Below are 18,311 nucleotides of genomic sequence, written 5' to 3' on the forward strand. Positions count from 1 at the left end.
AAGAAATCATATTTGTTTTTAAAAGTGCAGAACAAAAAAATAATGTGAAATTGGAGATGACAGAAGACACCAAACAAGAAATGTTAACATGTGTTTGCTTTGTAGTTACAACTAAACATATTATTGCTCTAAATGGAATCTTATGTACTCAAATTTTTAGACTTTACCGGTGCATTATAGACTATACAGTCCTACAACGAAAATAAGTTAGATTTTTGCACTGACAATTGTCTTTTTTCATAAATCACTAACTAATTCATCCGCCCCATAATTTTTCATATTTGATGCATAAAACTATCATTAAAGAGTGAATAGACCAATATATATCAAATACCCTTAAGCATAATTTTTCATATATGATACATAAAATTACCATTAAAGAGTTAATAGACCAACATATATCAAATACCCTAAATTTATTTTTAAATAATGAAATGTTTACCGTCTTGATAATTTGATAAAACTTATGTTAATATAGAAAAATTCAACCACGTGACATTTAGAATCTGTTTTAGGAAATAATTTAGAACATTAAACATTTTTATTAAAGAATTTGCTAGGAGGATCCTGGACAATTGGTTAATGATTTGAAACAATTGAGATATTATTTTCTCAGCTAAAATTTGTTATTTTGTTAGATGAAATTACAAGTATTTTTTTCCTTTTAAAAAATGTATCACTTAATTTAACAAAGTAAATTTAGAAAATATATGGCATCGATAATATAACAATTGTACCCCAAATTAAGGCACTATTTTAATATAAATTTTACAAAATTATACTAGCTATTTATTACCAAAAATCACAAGATATTTTAAAATCAACACTCACAAGCACCCCCACACACATTAAATAATAGGATTAATATTATTCGTATATATTATTTGACTTTTCTTTTCAAAAAAAATAAATAAATAACCGAATCTGATTCGAAGATTTTTAATAAATACTTGACCGAATTAATTGAATTTTAGAACACCAGTCGAAACCGAATTTTAAAATACCGGTTCAAACTTATACTAGCGGAATGGTTTTCTTTTAAAAGATTAAACTTACATATTTGACTAAATGTTCTAACAAATTTTATATATTACTATCCGTGGCAACAGATCTGGGAATGAGTTAATCTGAATTATTATGAGAATAATATTTTTATATATGTAAGAGAATTAGATTATATATGTCCCATTATATAAGTATTTGTTGTGAAAAGATTGGAGACGAATGAGGAAGTAATGTTTACCAAAGAAAATGCGAAGAAGCTATGTATGAAGAAAAAAGGCAAACAGCTTGGTTGTGTGTAAAAGTAAAACAAACACACCAAAGAATTTGACGAGCAAATAACAGGGGTACTTACCCTTACATACATAAAATAAAAGAAATGGGATTGTTTTGTTTGTCGCCTATTACGACTTTTCTCATCTTCCAATTCTTCTTCCTTTGCCTGCCTTTGCCCCTTGTCCATCTCTCTCCTCTCGACTTTCCTTTGACCCTTTGAATTTTCATCCTCTCTACAATGTCTTGTTGTGCCTTCAAGTAAGTTTCCGACATTCCTCATTTTGCCAACTATACATTCACCTTTCACTTTATACATGTCTTTCTTCTGTCTTTAACTGCTCTTTCCTACATTCTACTTGTTGAATTTTTACTACTTTGAATCTTGGCTTTTGTGTTTTCTACTGATCTGTTTCTGGGTGTTTGATGAATTGTTTGATTATTCTGTTTCAGCTGTTTAAGTGGTCTGTGATCTCTAGATCATGGCCTCTAGACCTTTATTGATTTCTTCACCTAAAACCCCAGATACCCTTCAAAAAGACCAGCTTTTTATGTCTGATTCTGGGAATCATTCATCCAAATCGTCGTTTAGGATGGAGAGTAATAGCTCTAGTGGTAATAGTAATTCTCTTGGGCCTACTAATGTTGGAAATTCTTCGTCTTTACGAGGCGGGTCTTCCATTAGGTCCAGTAATTCGATTAGGGAGGTGAATTTTGTTGATTTGGGATCACGAGCGAGGTCTAGAGGTGCTGATTCGGATGGGTTTGGGTTGTCGCAGAGAGAGATTAATGATGAGGATGCTAGGCTAGTGTATATAAATGATCCTATAAAGACGAATGAGAAGTTTGAATTTGCCGGGAATTCTATTAGGACTGCTAAGTATTCGGTCCTCACGTTCTTGCCTAGGAACTTGTTTGAACAGTTCCATAGGGTTGCGTATATTTATTTTCTTGCGATTGCCATTCTTAATCAACTTCCCCAGCTTGCTGTTTTTGGTCGAACAGCTTCTTTACTTCCGTTGACATTTGTGTTATTAGTTAGTGCTGTTAAGGATGCCTATGAGGATTATAGGAGGCATCGATCTGATAAAATTGAGAACAACAAGCTTGCATCTGTTTTGGTCAATGGTCAATTTCAACATAAGAAGTCAAAAGATATTAGAGTAGGCGAGATTATTAAAGTTTTTGCCAATGAAACATTACCATGTGATATGGTAGTGCTTTCAACTAGTGACCCAACTGGTGTTGCTTATATCCTCACCATTAATTTGGATGGAGAGTCTAATTTAAAGACAAGATATGCAAAGCAAGAGACCCTAGCAAAGAATCTAGAGCATGACAAGATTAGCGGGCTGATCAAGTGTGAAAAACCCAATAGAAATATTTATGGATTCCAGGCAAATATGGAGATTGATGGGAAGCGTATGTCTCTTGGACCTTCCAATATTGTTCTGCGAGGATGCATGCTGAAGAACACTGCCTGGGCAGTTGGTGTTGCAGTTTATGCTGGCAGGGAGACCAAGGTTATGCTCAACAGCTCCGGAGCCCCTTCAAAGAGAAGCCGCCTTGAAACCCATATGAACAAGGAGATCATTTACCTCTCAATATTCCTTGTTAGCTTGTGTACGATCGTATCTATTTGTGCGGCAGTTTGGTTGAGGCGTCATAGAGATGAGCTAGATTTCATGCCCTTTTACAGAAGAAAGGATTTTTCTGATGGAAAGAATGATAACTACAAGTACTACGGGTGGGGAATGGAGATAGTCTTTACATTCCTTATGTGCGTTATTGTTTTCCAGATCATGATTCCAATCTCATTGTATATATCAATGGAACTTGTCCGTATTGGTCAGGCTTATTTTATGATCCGTGACAATCAGTTGTATGATGAAAGTTCAAATTCAAGATTCCAGTGCAGGGCTTTAAATATAAACGAAGATTTAGGTCAGATTAAGTATGTATTTTCTGACAAAACTGGGACATTAACGGAGAACAAAATGGAATTTCAATGTGCCACAATTGCTGGTGTGGACTACAGTGGCTCAAAAGCAAGTTTGCAAGATGAACAATCTGGATACAGTGTTCAAGGTGAGACAATTTGTGTTTAGGAAGGCCGTAATTTCTTCTCTGTATTTACAGTTATGCCCAATTTTTTTGCAGAAAACCAATTTATTTGAAAATTAACTTCGAAAAATATGCTGATATTATTAAGTTTGATTTATTTTCAGTGGATGGACTAGTGCTGAAGCCAAAGATGAATGTGAAGGTTGATCCCGATCTTTTACGACTGCTAAAAAGTGGAAAGGGTACTATTGAAAGTAACAGCATTCATGATTTCTTCCTTGCATTGGCAGCTTGCAACACCATTGTTCCTATTGTTGTTCCCAGCGCTGATCCTGCTGAGAGACTGATTGATTATCAGGGAGAATCACCAGATGAGCAGGCATTGGTTTATGCCGCTGCTGCCTACGGTTATATGCTGATAGAGCGAACTTCTGGTCACATAGTTATTGATATTCAAGGGGATAAACAGAGGTAATTTGGCCATTTTTTCTTGACATGGACGTATCTCATTAACGCAATTATATGGAAATCCCCACTTTATAATGTTATTATGCTTGTCAGTGCATTAACTCATGCAGCTTCTGTTAATAATATGGACTAGAAGCTTATGTTTCAGAGACACAAAAAATAATTAGACCTGAAGCTTCTACTACCTTTTGGGGTTAGACTACAGTTAAAATGTTGAAGTAGAAGTGTAATAATTGACTACAAAATTCTAGTTCGAATCAAGTAATAATTTAGTTCTCTCTTTAAACCATAAACGTAAATTTTACACTGCCAAGTGTTTCAAGTCGGTATCGAATAAAAAAATGAAAAATAATGATGGGTACTGGTGTGTGGTAGGGTGATACCCCTATCAGTTTAACATCATTCTAGATGCTTATTAATGTTTATGCTCTCTCCTGCTTTCTCTTCAATTTACTTCATAAACTAGTTTGTGCCAGTTTATACTTGTGTCTGCAAGGCCTTGCCATATTGCGGTTTTGTTCATATAAACTCTATCATGACCTTATTGAGCTTAATATCTGGCTGTACAGGTTCAATGTTTTGGGTATGCATGAGTTTGATAGTGATCGTAAGAGGATGTCAGTCATATTAGGGTGTCCTGACAGAACAATGAAAGTCTTTGTAAAAGGTGCTGACACATCCATGTTTAATGTTATAGACAAATCCTCTAATCTTCACACAACAGAAACAAAGGCCCACCTCCATGCCTTTTCTTCGATGGGTTTGAGGACCCTTGTTGTCGGAAAGCGGGAATTAAGTTCTTCCGAGTTTGAGCAATGGCAGTCTTCTTATGAGACAGCAAGTACTGCTGTAATGGGCAGGGCTGCTTTACTTCGCAAGGTTGCCATTAATGTGGAAAACAATCTCACTATACTTGGTGCCTCTGGGATTGAGGATAAACTGCAACTAGGTGTGCCAGAAGCAATTGAGTCATTAAGAAGGGCAGATATTAAAGTTTGGGTTTTGACCGGGGACAAGCAAGAAACTGCAATTTCAATTGGTTACTCTTGTAAGCTTTTAACAAGAAGGATGACACAGATTGTAATAAACAATAGGTCTAAGGAGTCATGTAAAAAGAGTCTGGATGATGCATTGACTTTGCTCAAAAAGATCTCGAGTGTATCTGTTGATACACAAAACACTGGTAGAAGTTCTGAAGATGGTCTTGGTACAACTGGCTTGATAATTGATGGAACCAGTCTTGTTTATATCCTAGATACTGAGCTTGAAGAACAGGTACCTCTAGCTTTATCATTCACAGTTTCTCTGAAAGCCCACTTTTTGTTTCTTTTCTGATTGTTTTTCTTCATGTTCCAGCTTTTCCAGGTAGCCAGTAGATGTACTGTCGTATTATGTTGTCGAGTGGCTCCTTTACAGAAAGCAGGAATTGTTGCCCTCATAAAGAAGAGAACTTCAGACATGACCCTTGCTATCGGGGATGGTATGCACCATTTGTCTTCTTTCATTATTCTGATTGCGACATTCTCCAGTATATTGTGAGTACAGAAAATTAATATGTGACATCCTATGGTGGATTGATCTAAATATATAAACTGATAAATAATTTTCAGGTGCTAATGATGTCTCAATGATCCAAATGGCTGATGTGGGAATTGGAATTAGTGGCCAAGAAGGGCGGCAAGCTGTGATGGCATCAGATTTTGCCATGGGGCAGTTCAGGTTCTTGGTGCCTCTTCTGTTGGTCCATGGACATTGGAATTACCAACGAATGGGATACATGATCCTCTATAACTTTTACAGAAATGCGGTGTTCGTCTTTGTCTTGTTCTGGTGAGTTCCCTCTGGTCATAAATCTATTTGATGTATGTAATTAGTAATAATAGCTTATCTGCTTAAGTTTGTTGAGAGAGATTTTTGTAGTGATTTGTGTGTCCCTGCATTTGATTAATAATGTTGATTTAAGCTACTTCAAACACAATTTGTGAAGTGAAGAAAGGTTTAAATTTTTTCGTAATATCTGTTATCTGTGTGTGAGTGTCCGTGTACTTGTATATCCATCTACTACTATAGTTCTATGCCTACATCAACTCATTATATATATGTGCTCCCAGGTATGCTCTGTTTACAGGTTTTACCTTGACAACTGCGATCAACGAATGGAGCAGCGTGTTGTATTCAATTATCTACAGTTCTTTGCCTACCATTATTGTTGGGATTCTTGATAAAGATCTAAGCAGAATGACTTTGTTAAAACATCCTCAGCTTTATGGAGCTGGACAGAGAAATGAAAGCTACAACACAAAACTGTTTTGGGTAACAATGATTGATACTTTGTGGCAAAGTATGGCAATCTTCTTTACTGCCCTCTTCCCATATTGGGGAACTGATATTGATATTGCAAGCATAGGGGATCTCTGGACACTTGCGGTGGTTATTTTGGTTAATGTACACTTGGCCATGGATGTCTATCGATGGTCATGGCTTGCCCATGCAAGCATTTGGGGATCTATAGTTGCAACTTGGATTTGTGTCATGGTTATTGATGCTGTACCTATTCTAGTTGGTTACTGGTATGCTCTCTATCCTAACTTCAGTTCTCCTCCAAGTGCTATGGTGCATGAGTTTGAAGCTTCCTTTAGGCTTCAAATTAATACCCAAACCCCCCTAAAAAAAGTAACCAGTTATTGATTATTGCAACCTGAAGAAAAATTGTTTTCTACAAACTGTTGGCTTTATTAAAGCTGATAATTGAATATATTTCTGTTGTTCCATAAGCTTGCAAATTCTTTATGCTGTGTTTTGGCACAGTGGAGTAATCTAAACCTCTACTGACACTTCTTTCCTAGAATCTTGATATGAATATGTCCAAAAATAATTTGCGATGTAACTGGTAGTAATAAGAAAATCCATATATATCTTGCAGGGCAATTTTTCATGTTGCGGGGACAGGAATGTTTTGGTTGTGCTTGCTTGGCAGTGTTATAGCAGGGTTACTCCCGCGCTTTGTTGTAAAAATAGTTGTTGAATACTTTAGACCATCTGATATTCAGATTGCAAGAGAAGCCGAGAAGTTTGGTACTCTGAGGGAATTTGGGAGTTCAGAAGTAGAAATGAACTCGGTTTCGGACCCTCAAAGAGGATAATGGATGTATTATGGTGCTTGTATTTTTTTTTAATTCTTTGTAAAGAAAAAGATGATATTTTTTAGGCTGCTTCAGTTCAGTGAGCTTCTTCCATTGCATGCAGAGTTTTCATCGTTTGCTGTCCGAAGGATAGAAGGGTTATAGTAATTAGATGTGTATTTACGGTAGTGTATGTTCCACGTCATAGCTATTGATTGTATTACATTAGAATTCATTAGAACACTTGTAAACATCTATATCTCTTTTCTTGAACAGAGTTCAATATGAACTTATGTTACATTTTTGTATGAAGTTGATATGAAATGAATCTTTATGTGGTGATATACAAAACTAATGTTTCTGGTTTCATGTTCTTTCTCAAGGAAAGCTGGCTCTTTAGGCTATCAATAATTTATCGTTGTTTGATCTTTAAAAAGGTAGCCTATGAATCCATTTTGATGTTTAATAAAAGCTAGCTTTTTGTTCAGAAGATCTTGTTTGGATGACTACAGTTTTGTACTCCCTCCGTCCCTCCCAAATATTTACATTTGGGTGGGGCGCGAAATTTAAGAAAAATGATAAAATAATGGAGGCAAGTTAAAAAAGTGAGTAAAATAGTGGGACCGATGTGACGGCCTCAACCACGAGGTCAGGAGTTGACGTCATCCATAACAACAACAACTTAATATAATCCAACTCAACATTATTAAATAAACACAACCCCTTTTTTCCAAGATCTTTTCTAGGTTTAAGTATGACTTAGGTTACAATCCTCACAAAACCAACTTACTAAAGATAATCCTGACAATACTACCTTTGTACAACAACTCAACAGACCCGCTTGGGTCCAGCACAACTACCTCAGAGGAGCTTGACACGCAAGGAACTGGAACTCTGCCCCGATTACCATTGAAGAATCTCCTAGGTATCTGCGATACATATGTAAAATATTTTGCAAGGGTGAGCAATCAATTGCTCAGCAGCACCACTATATAAATAATAATCAAAAACAGTTTATGATAAACAATTATAGGAACAGAATTCATAACTCGCTAGGAAACAAGTAAAACATGTACGAACTGGATATCAAAACTAGCATGCTCTGTAAAACCAAATCATTAGTTGTCTGCTGTGCATAAATTTCAATTTCAATTTTAGCATGCTTCTTTCATTTTCAAATCTTTCGTCCCATCGCAGGACCCATAAAACCATTTGTCCCGTACAGGGACCCAAAATCATTTGTTCCGTTACGGGAACCATAAAACTGGTCTCATCACAGGACCTATAAAACTTGTCCAATCATAGGACCTATAAAACTTGTTCCTCTTCGGGAACCTTAAAATCACTTGCTCAGATATAAAAGTATTGGATGATCCCTGGTGAGACAGCTGATCAGGCTATCCTATGAAACTTGTTCCGGAACTCAGAGACTAGCTAGGTCTCCGTCACGCTGGGCTGGTGGTTATAATAGGGTGCACAACCACTTCGCCTCTTACGCTAACTTTCAGGCCGTTACGGGCCTTCTACGCACACTCATCCAATTATCTGATCATTTTATCTAGTTTTCCAAATCACTTACCTATCTCTTGTCAAAACAATTATAACACAGCACATTTTCCAAAACATTTTCATTTTATTCAAAATTTAGAGATAGGTATTTCAGAAGTTACTTTTCCCCCAAAACACAAGTTAGCAAAACAATTTAAAACCCAGGGAATACGTAACTTAAATCATTATGTCCCACTATGAGAATAAAACAACATTATATTCATATATGCTGAACCATAAGGATATGGTCAGGGGTACTTACCTTGCAGAGCTTTACAAACATTACCGATTGGCCTTGAGCCGACACGAACGCTCTGGCTTTATCGCCTAACCACTAGATTATCCTGGATTCGACTCCAACACTCAGGTCCTTCGATTGGAACCTTACTGAGCTCGTCGACTGTCCACTAGGCTCTCCAATGCCAACTCTTGGGCCTTCTGACTAGCACCTACAAAGTCAAAACACCCCAACTTAGACCTTCGATTATGCTTGACATATCCTCGCTAACCATCTACCCGAACGATAACAAAACCCGACTCGTAATACTTCATATAATAATACACGTATCAATTAGGGTTCACGTCTTCGAATGTCGGTTCGGTGTTCGTTTTCAGAAAATAGGTATATTTATCCTTTTATGAAATTAGGGTTATCGATTTTCGTAAAGTATTTCATCACAACACATAATCAGATTTCGTACAAAATAGTTACATATAATCGATCGACGTTCCGATAGCCATTGGGTACGGCCTCGTATTTCCGTAATTAAATTTTCCGGAAATCGGGCAGCACCTCCTTTGATTATCGGCTAACCTGTCGAACATCCCGACGTCAAAACAATCTCAACCACAATTAATCGTAATTTAAAACCCAACCACCGATTTCAGTCATCAATATCACTCCAAATTCTCAATTACCAATTAAATACAATTATTAATTATTAGTCGTGTTTTTAGGTTTTAATCGTATTTTATAGTTTTATTCGCAATTCGCATTTTAAATCGTATTTTTTATTTTAAATTGTAGGACTCAGATCGCATCATCATAGTCCAACGTCGGCTCGCCGCAGCTCATCGCCGACGGCGATAAAACTCGCGGGTACCCGATAAATACGGGTTTCTGACACGAATCTCATCGATTAAATTAATAATTAAATTCCGCAAAATGCAATAATTTCCATCACAAAATAACTGGAAATTAAAATATTCAGTAACACGAAATAAACCACAGGACAGGAACACGCATACGCGCTGCAAAACAGGGCAACAGAACACAAGCCGCGTGATAGACACGCGCCCCGTCACCAGCCGGAAAATAACCGGCGGCGACCGGAGCAAAATAAAAGCCCAACACAGAACAGGCAACCAGCTACAGGTGTGTGTGCGCACAGGTACACGCACGCATATTACCAGAAAATGAGTCGGAACCCAGCCGCCACAGGCCGGAAAACAGAGCAACACAAATACCATCACACACACATATACGCACAATTATGTCATGTATATATATGTATTCGAAGCTATCAACTAACAGGCAACTCACCGGAAAACCAGCCGGCGACTGGAACTCGCCCAAAACGGAGGGGAAACGGGGAAGAAAGGGGAAAGAAACGGAAGAAAAGAAAAGGAAAAGAGAAGGAGAGAAAAAGAGAGATGAAGAGAGTTGCAGAGGGAGAGAGGAGAACGAGAGATCGAGAGATTTGGAGAGGAAAGAGTCGGGTTATGCCCGATTGACAACAACAGTCCCCCCCCTTTTTGTTTTTGTTTTATTAGTATCAGACTGTATAATCCCGCGACGAAAATATCGTAATTCGGACACCGAGCTGTAAATATAAAGACACATACCCCTATTAAAATTAATTTCAAAATAACCTTAAAATTTTATAAATGTTCCGAAATTTATTAAATACAAATTTCAATATTTTTAACCCATTTTTAGAATGCAACTAATATTGGCTTTTAACGATAAAGCGAATCAACGCACGGGTAAAATTAATCCCGAAAATCTCCAAAATAATTTTAAAATTCCCGGAATATTCCAAACTTAAATAAATATGAGTTTCATAATTTTTGAAGAATTATGGAATTAAATACGGATTTTATAAATAAATGAAATCAGAAAATCATACATGACTAAATAATTGATGAAATATTGATTTCTCAATTTTAAAAACTCCTAAAATTAATTAATAAAATTATGAAGTCATAAAAATGATTTTTAGGGATAACCCAAGTATTTATGGAAATAAATCCTGAATAAAATCACCTTTAAATGTAAAAGTGACACAACACAGCTTCACAACGAATTACACAATTGATACACGAACACCATCGATCACACATAATTAATAAAATATTAAAAAAATAATATCTAGCTGACAGAACCCATACACATAATTTATTTATTTAGTAATTACACATTTAAATATTACAGAAATGTACGAGTCGTTATAACCGATTAATATTATATGTATAAAGTGGGTATAGTGGAGAGAAGTAGTGGATGTAGTTATTTTAAAAATTATAAAAACCTTACCATTTTTGGAAAGTTTTGAAATGTAAACAACTGGAAGGGATATCCAAAAAAGGAGGACAGAGGGAATATTTGTTAATCTAGGAGGCGCTTGGATCGTGGCGCGGATGCGGAAGGAATGAACGGTATGAAAATGAGGATAAATTAAAAATGAGAATGATATGAAATTCCAAGAGATGTCGAGGGTATGATTTATACATTAACAAAATGCGTTCTCATTTTATATATCAAAAATATTAGTCTGGATATTAATGCATAGAATTGAGATTGAGATTTCGATTTCTATTAATCAGACTTATAAAGATAATTACCAAAATATCATAATTTTAGAATGTTTGGCCCAACTTATCTACCGGTGATACGCCAAATCGTCTTACAATGCCGGTGACCAAGTTAGCGGCCAAATTTAAAAGAATTTAGGTCTAGTTATGCATTTTATTGCATATATTAAAATTTTGGGATGTAAAATATTAATTTCTAAATTATGAAATTTCACTTGCAAAACAGGATCACCAATCTATACTAAAGTATAATAATTGGAATGATATATAATTTGGTTCAATGGTAAATCCTATTTATTATAAAAAATAGTATCATATCCGTTAAACTAATAAGTTGTTAAACTACTAGATAGTATGTTTATCTTGCTAAACTACAACCACAGTTTATCATATTATTTAAATTATAATAATTGGAATGCGGTATAATTTGATTTAACGATTATTCCCAAATTTTGGTTGTTTAAAAAAATAAATAGTACTAAACTATAATAATTTAAATGAGATATAATTTGGTTCAACGGTTATCCTCTAAGTTTGGTTATTAAATAAATAAATAAATAGTATTATATTCGCTAAACTATTAAATTATTAAATTATTAGACATAATATACTTATCCTAGTGAATGACGACCAGAGTTTATCATATTATTTTTACTAACTTAAATCCCGTGCAATGCACGGTACTCGTTAATATTTAAAAAATTGTTCATTCCAATTAGATTACAATTTTAATAGATTTTATATAAATATGTAATATTTATTGATTTATAATAAAAATAATAGGATAAGCTTGATCGTAGTTTAGTATGATACAGAGACTATATATAGTAATTTAACAATATAGTAGTTTAGCGGATAAATTATATTGTTTAGTTTTATTTTTTAATAATTAAAATTAGGGGATAATTGTTAAAATAAATTATAATATATTTCGATTATTATAGTTTTGTATAGATTATAAATCTATAATTATTATATATTTAATATATTAAAAAATTAATATAATGAGATAATTTTTTTTTTAAATATTAATGGAAAGATAGCGGTACTCGTAACTTTTCGTTTGCAGTCTATCGAAGAGAGCGAGCATATAAGAATACCAAACTAAGTCTGTCAATGGAGCGAAAATCAGATCCGACCCGATCCGATCCGATCCGAGGCCATTTTAGTGGATATGGATCGAACTATTAAAAATCCGATTCGATAAGAAAAATCCGATTATAAATGGAGCGAATATGGATTTAGGTCGATCTGATCCGTTAATAACCCGATCCGGTTTATATATATATAATGTAATAAAAAATATTTTTTAATAATTATAATTTTGAACGTATTATCCTCGAGTGAAATCCATTATGTATATTTCGTTCGGTTCAGTCTCTGTAGTCTAGTCCATTGCTATAACTCTAGTTCTTTTACCTTTTAAAGCCGCATAACCCAAGTCTCAATTCATATAACACATTTATTTCTAAGTCAAGTCCCGTTATCCTCGAATCAAGTCCCATTATCCTCGAGTCAAGTCTCATTATCTATATTTCGTTTGGTTCGATCTTCATAGTTTAGTCCATTTCTATAACTCTAATTTTTTTACCTTTTAGAGACGCATAATCCAACTTTCAATTCATATAACACTTTCATTTTGCAACATCAATTTTTTTCATTGTTAGAATTAAAATACTGTACAATCGAATAGTATGTTTTTTTCAAAAAGCGAATTTTAGTTCGTAATTTATTTTGGATTTCGTTATATTTTACTTGTATTTTAATATTTTTCAAAATTGTCAATTTTTTAAAAAAATTGTAATAATTGAAGTTAAAAAATAAATATACATAAATGGAGCGGATATCCGATCCGAAATCCGTGATCCGAACGGATCCGGATATGAATCGGCTTATAAAATATCCGGAGCCGATCCGATCCGAATCCGAATCCGGAAAAATAAATGGATATGGATATGGATTTAGGCCGATCCGATCTAAACCCGATCCATTGACATGCCTGTACCAAACAAAATAAAAGTAAAAAAAATAAATAGCAACTCCATGGAAGATTTTGAGAGGGTGGTGAAGATCTCATCATCAGAAGCTATGTCTGTGGAAACCCTAAAATTACTTCGCAATTTCATTAACATACAGCAGCGTAGAGCCCAAGCTTATGCCCACCTTAAAAGGTTCGTATAATCTTTCTCATTATACGTTTGTATGTATATTTAGGGCTAATTTACTTATGTTCTTGTACATCTTTATGATTTTTACCAACTCTTTTGTTAGTAAAGATTTCATCTTTATGATTTTTACCAACTCTTTTGTTATGAATTGAACAAATTAGGGTTTAAGTTTATAACTTTATATTCTAATTTTTATTAGGTATGCAAGTTTATTGAAATGATTGGGACAGAGAGCCACCAATTTTGTTGCAATTGATTTCATTGTGTAATTGCTGATTTGATTCGCAAGTTTGGAACTTGAGTTGGTAAACATAGTGCATATGTGGGTGATTCGGGACGCATCAGAAATTAGGGTAATAGGAACTTTTTACTTTAAGTTTGTGTGCTGGATGGGGATGGCGCTGGAGATTAGGGTATTAGGAACTTTTTACTTTAGGTTTATGTGGGTGATTTGGGACAGCATCGGAAATTAGGGTATTAGGAAGTTTTACTTTAGGATTATGTGATGATGGGGAACGGCTTTGAAAATGGGGTATTGGGAACTTTTTACTCTATGTTTATGTGGGTGATGAAGGACGGTATAGGAAATAGGGTAGTGGCAACTCTTTACTTTTGTTTTTGTGTTCCTATTTTTTTCGAAAATACTTGCTCTGACTAAAATTATTGACCAGGTAGTTAATAAGCCTAATCTGTTTTTCTGATTGTAATTAAGTTTAAAAGATAAAAATAAAGATAACTAACTAAAATAAACAATAAGAGGTACTGTACTACTTTAAAAATTCCACAATACTTTACACATTGTTTGCGTATTGTTTTGTGTCAATTTTGTTTTACATCAGTGTGGTCATGGACTCATGTGTGTTGGTTTAATGTTACCTGGAGCATGCTGATGTCAGGGAAAATGTTGTGCAGAGGTGGCCGGTGGGAGGCTTTATAGATATTTTTAGTATTAGTTCAGCTAGGTATCTTGTTGAGTCTGGACCATGTCGTTATGTGTGATTTATCAAATTTTAATTGATACTGCTGAACTAGCGAGGTGGCCAAATTTTATGGTCCTTTAACAAAAGGATTAGCTTGAATTGATGGTAAACCCATTAATTGACTAAAGCAAGAGCTTGAGTCAAATTGTTTTACCGGTTATAACAATTATTCGGTACTTAAATGCATTAATATTTTTTTCTTCTTAATTGCAATTATAATAGGTTATCGTCAACTAAATAGAAAAATTAGAGAGAAAAAATGGAGTAGAAGATGATCAGGTCCAAAACTCCAAATAGATTCTTTTTGTGCTATGCCTTGTGGCTTGCATATGATACATTTTCATATATATGTTTGTTTGGTTGACTGTTCAGCAATCCGATTTTGTATATATTTACTTCAAGCTGTCTGCTCCAGTTTCAGTACTATAACCTGGTCAGTGATATATTAGTGTCCATACTTCTTATCAGTGGATTTGCAGACTACATGGTTTCAGGATCAGATGCAGCTTATCAGCAACTTTGCAGTGAGGTCACAGTAGAATTTAATGACTGCTCAAAACAGGTTACTTCATGTTTCAACATTATTTTTTTTATCTTCTTCCACGACTAGCCTCCCAGGGCATATGTGTAACATGAGTTTTCGAATAGCTCAGGTACTTGAAATGGAATCTCTATTTATGAGTCCTGCGTATGGCCGAGAAGATTTAGCTCACCTGCTCAGATCTGTACAAATAAAAGAAAAACAGAAACTGAATCTGGTATCTCTCTATTTCTTTGCACTGGTGTTAACTACTGTTTCTAAAATACCAGGCCGAAATTCTAGAGCTGATATTCAGAGACACTATTGCATGAATTCTATATGCTTGTTACATTATGCTAGTTTGAACTTTGAAACATTGCATCTTAGAAAAGTTAATTTTGTGACACTTTTGGCATCCTTTCCTTAACCACTTTTTCTTCTATTCGCATTCATTTCCTTCCCTCATTTTCTTCATTTTCCTTAATTTCTAAATCTTATATAACTGTAGTTCATGCTTATATTGTATTTTTATCTCTCATCTGTTCTGTTTCCTGTTTTTTCTTTCTGTTTCTATTCCTTCATAGTCTCTTTCGTTCCTCTCTTTTTGTCCACCACTAATGACATGGAATTACGATACTGGATGAGGGATCCATTTGTGGTTCCATGGCATGACCCTCGAATCGTGATTCTACACTTGAGTTTGAATTGCAATAAACAGTCACTTTATAAAAAGTTAGGATTAGATCAGACCTGTTGATGCGGAAGACTTGTGCATCAAGCACAATCTTCCTATTAATTTGAGAATCTGTACATAATATGCATTAGATGTTCTTCATGATAAAAGACAGTATTGGAATCTACAATCAATAAAATGGTTCAGAAATTCTTTACCTAATAATCATTCTTCATGCAACATTACTAATCATTCCGTTCTTCCAGTTTTTTTTTTTAAATTCAGCTCATTCATTCTGATCTGACCAGTGGCCCTCAAGTGTTTTACGATGTTGTGGTGTTTGTTATTTTATTATAATATTCCAAACTGGTGATACTACGAGTTCTATTGGTAATTCGATGAAACTCTACTGCTTCATGTTTGCTTTATTCTATTTGTATAACCCATTCCTATGCAGATGGATGTTGTAAGAAATTTACAGCCTTCCCGCCTGTGCAGATTCTCAGAATTATAGCTTATTGTTATTTATTTTATATGTTTTTGTCAGATTATTTATTTTATATTTGATTAAGTTTTTAATCGATATTTAGTTTGGTATTTGTAGGTAGGGTTCTATGAAATTATTAAATGCCTAAACCGTCTAAAATCCCATTTGTTTTAGACATTTGGTCTATTTCAGTTGAACGACTTTTACCTGCAACAGTATTTATATTCTGTAATAGCCACAATTATAAGAAAAAAGCAACTTTTACCTGCACATTTCTGCATGTAAAAATGTTTATATATTCCATTTTATATAGTATGTCTGCATGCATCCATTGTCTGATAACGTATTCACTTGTTTTTAGACAGCCACTATACAGGTCTTAAAGAAGGCCGGTCGTCCTTCGGAACGTCTGGTGAGCCATGAGAACTGCAAGTTCAAGGAGCCAATGCAGCATGAGTGTGTCCATGTCCATGAGATAACTGAAGCTGCTGGAACTGAAGATGCAGAAGCAGATGCAGAGTATGATAATGCTCTTAAGGGAGCAATTAATGGTGTGCAGGATGCTGTAACTACTATAAATGAACACCTTGAAGAAATCAGGTATGAGATTGCAGCCATTGAAGCAGATGAATAAAGTTTGATTTAACTCAACAAACTTAGAAATGAGAGTCGATCAGAGTATTGTGTCGATCAAAACTTGAAAGTGTACTGGACGATCTAAAATATCTGCATAACTGCGAGCAGATTAGGTGTGTCAGTCATCATTTGAGAAGGTTTATTTAATCCAAGGTGATGTCCACAAATTGAAAATGCTATGTCTAAATCAAAGAAATTTTTTCCCAAACATCGAATGGATATGCAAATCTAGAATGCAGGACTACAGATTCTAATAGGTATTGTATTTGAAAGTGTGAACTATTGATAGAGGGAAGCTGGAAAATCACCTTTTTCCCTGAAGAAATTGAAGATTTTTTTTTGGAATCTCGCAACCATTGTTGTATGTCCATTGACAACAATATTATTTGAGGGTGAGCTGCAATTTGATTTTCGCCAAGTGTGAATTACATTATATTAATAAGGGAAATTCTCAATGGTACCATCTTATAATTGACGTTTCTCAATGGTACACAAAAATGTTTCGACTTCTAGACGTGCTATCGACTGTTTCCAAGAAATACCATTTATGTCAACAAACGTTGGTCAAATGTTAAATGACAATTACTAAATTTTGCCCATATATATTTGTACTTTTGGATCCTTTAAATGACATTTTTTTTTGAACCACAAAATACGAAAATGATAGGGGATGAAAAGAGTATTCTGAACAATCTAGAACTAATAAATTATGATTTAAAATGAATTTGTTACGAATTTTACACTATTGCTTATTTGTGTATTAGGAAATTCTTACAAATTTTAATAATAAAGACGAAAAATAAGAATATCATATATAATATTATAAAATTCTAACTCTTAGCTTACTAGTATTCGTTTTTCAAAGCCGATCCAAATTCTAAGCTCAGTATAATCTAATTTCAATATCTTAATATTTAACAAATTTTAATTCTTTTTATCATAATATTATTATACTTTTTTTTAAAATAACGGGATATTACGTGGTCGCAAGTACCTTTGTATCATAATGAGTATCTGTTCATAAACGTTAAATCATAAATATTTAATATGGTTGTTAATGTTTATGAATAGCTTGAACTGATTATTCTCATTATAATATTGCAATGGTGTTAATGTTATATGGTTGTAATTATTTTTAAATTTCGATTATTTATATGGTCATTTCTTAATGACTTAATGTTTGACTAACGTTTGTTGACAGAAATGGTATTTCTCGGAAACAGTCTATAATATGATGATACTGTCTCGAAATCGAAATTTTTTTGTGTACCATCAATAAAAGCCAATTATAAGATGGTACCATTAAGAATTTCCCTATTAATAATTGTATAGATCATTGTACTAAAGGGGCGCGATTTTTTTATGACATTTTGGTTAGATGGAGTTGCAGATTCTTTAATATTTTTAAGCAAGTTGGTGTTTTTTTATGACCTCAAAATTTAAGCCCATGTAATATTCTTATATATATACATATAGAGGGAGGATCAAAAATGGTAACTGTTTAACAAGTATGTTAAACAAAAAAAGTATATTAAATGATGTTAATCCAGGACATT

General features: G+C 34.2%; 2 protein-coding genes and 1 long non-coding RNA gene across 5 annotated transcripts; 2 read left to right on the forward strand and 1 right to left on the reverse strand.

Annotated features, from left to right (window-relative positions):
- Positions 1 to 1,367: 1,367 nt before the first annotated feature.
- LOC141668756 (phospholipid-transporting ATPase 1) lies at positions 1,368 to 7,271 on the forward strand. 2 transcript variants are annotated; one of them, XM_074475759.1, is made up of 8 exons: positions 1,368 to 1,536; positions 1,729 to 3,363; positions 3,504 to 3,810; positions 4,377 to 5,082; positions 5,164 to 5,287; positions 5,418 to 5,637; positions 5,919 to 6,377; positions 6,731 to 7,271. In XM_074475759.1, exons 2-8 carry the CDS (start codon positions 1,758 to 1,760, stop codon positions 6,948 to 6,950), a joined length of 3,642 nt encoding a protein of 1,213 aa, XP_074331860.1. In that variant the 5' UTR covers positions 1,368 to 1,536; positions 1,729 to 1,757; the 3' UTR covers positions 6,951 to 7,271. The 2 variants fall into 2 exon arrangements, with proteins under 2 accessions (XP_074331860.1, XP_074331859.1); XM_074475758.1 differs by having other exon boundaries at positions 1,368 to 3,363.
- Positions 7,272 to 7,535: 264 nt separating this feature from the next.
- On the reverse strand, positions 7,536 to 10,265 carry LOC141667556 (uncharacterized). The gene is made up of 3 exons (XR_012552664.1): positions 10,021 to 10,265; positions 8,740 to 8,926; positions 7,536 to 7,858 (listed from the first exon to the last, which is right to left on the reverse strand). It is a non-coding gene; the product is annotated as an uncharacterized LOC141667556 (long non-coding RNA).
- A 3,038-nt stretch (positions 10,266 to 13,303) lies between these two features.
- On the forward strand, positions 13,304 to 17,210 carry LOC141668283 (uncharacterized). 2 transcript variants are annotated; one of them, XM_074475100.1, is made up of 4 exons: positions 13,304 to 13,462; positions 14,908 to 15,001; positions 15,093 to 15,197; positions 16,481 to 17,210. In XM_074475100.1, the coding sequence occupies exons 1-4, from the start codon at positions 13,335 to 13,337 to the stop codon at positions 16,751 to 16,753; spliced, it is 600 nt and encodes a 199-aa protein (XP_074331201.1). In that variant the 5' UTR covers positions 13,304 to 13,334; the 3' UTR covers positions 16,754 to 17,210. The 2 variants fall into 2 exon arrangements, with proteins under 2 accessions (XP_074331201.1, XP_074331202.1); XM_074475101.1 differs by having other exon boundaries at positions 13,337 to 13,462; positions 14,919 to 15,001.
- Positions 17,211 to 18,311: the final 1,101 nt, after the last annotated feature.

Source organism: Apium graveolens, chromosome 6, assembly GCF_009905375.1.
Source record: "Apium graveolens cultivar Ventura chromosome 6, ASM990537v1, whole genome shotgun sequence".
Classification (NCBI taxonomy): Eukaryota; Viridiplantae; Streptophyta; class Magnoliopsida; order Apiales; family Apiaceae; genus Apium; species Apium graveolens.

What these genes read in the sequence shown, in the direction of transcription:
- LOC141668756 (XM_074475758.1), top strand. Translation starts at nt 1,758, where the DNA reads ATGGCCTCTAGACCTTTATTGATTTCTTCACCTAAAACCCCAGATACC. An exon ending in ATACTGAGCTTGAAGAACAG is followed by an intron (nt 5,083 to 5,163) that starts GTACCTCTAGCT and finishes TTCATGTTCCAG; the next exon opens with CTTTTCCAGGTAGCCAGTAG. An exon ending in GACCCTTGCTATCGGGGATG is followed by an intron (nt 5,288 to 5,417) that starts GTATGCACCATT and finishes AATAATTTTCAG; the next exon opens with GTGCTAATGATGTCTCAATG.
- LOC141668283 (XM_074475100.1), top strand. Translation starts at nt 13,335, where the DNA reads ATGGAAGATTTTGAGAGGGTGGTGAAGATCTCATCATCAGAAGCTATG. An exon ending in GCTTATGCCCACCTTAAAAG is followed by an intron (nt 13,463 to 14,907) that starts GTTCGTATAATC and finishes ACTTCTTATCAG; the next exon opens with TGGATTTGCAGACTACATGG. An exon ending in AAAAACAGAAACTGAATCTG is followed by an intron (nt 15,198 to 16,480) that starts GTATCTCTCTAT and finishes ACTTGTTTTTAG; the next exon opens with ACAGCCACTATACAGGTCTT.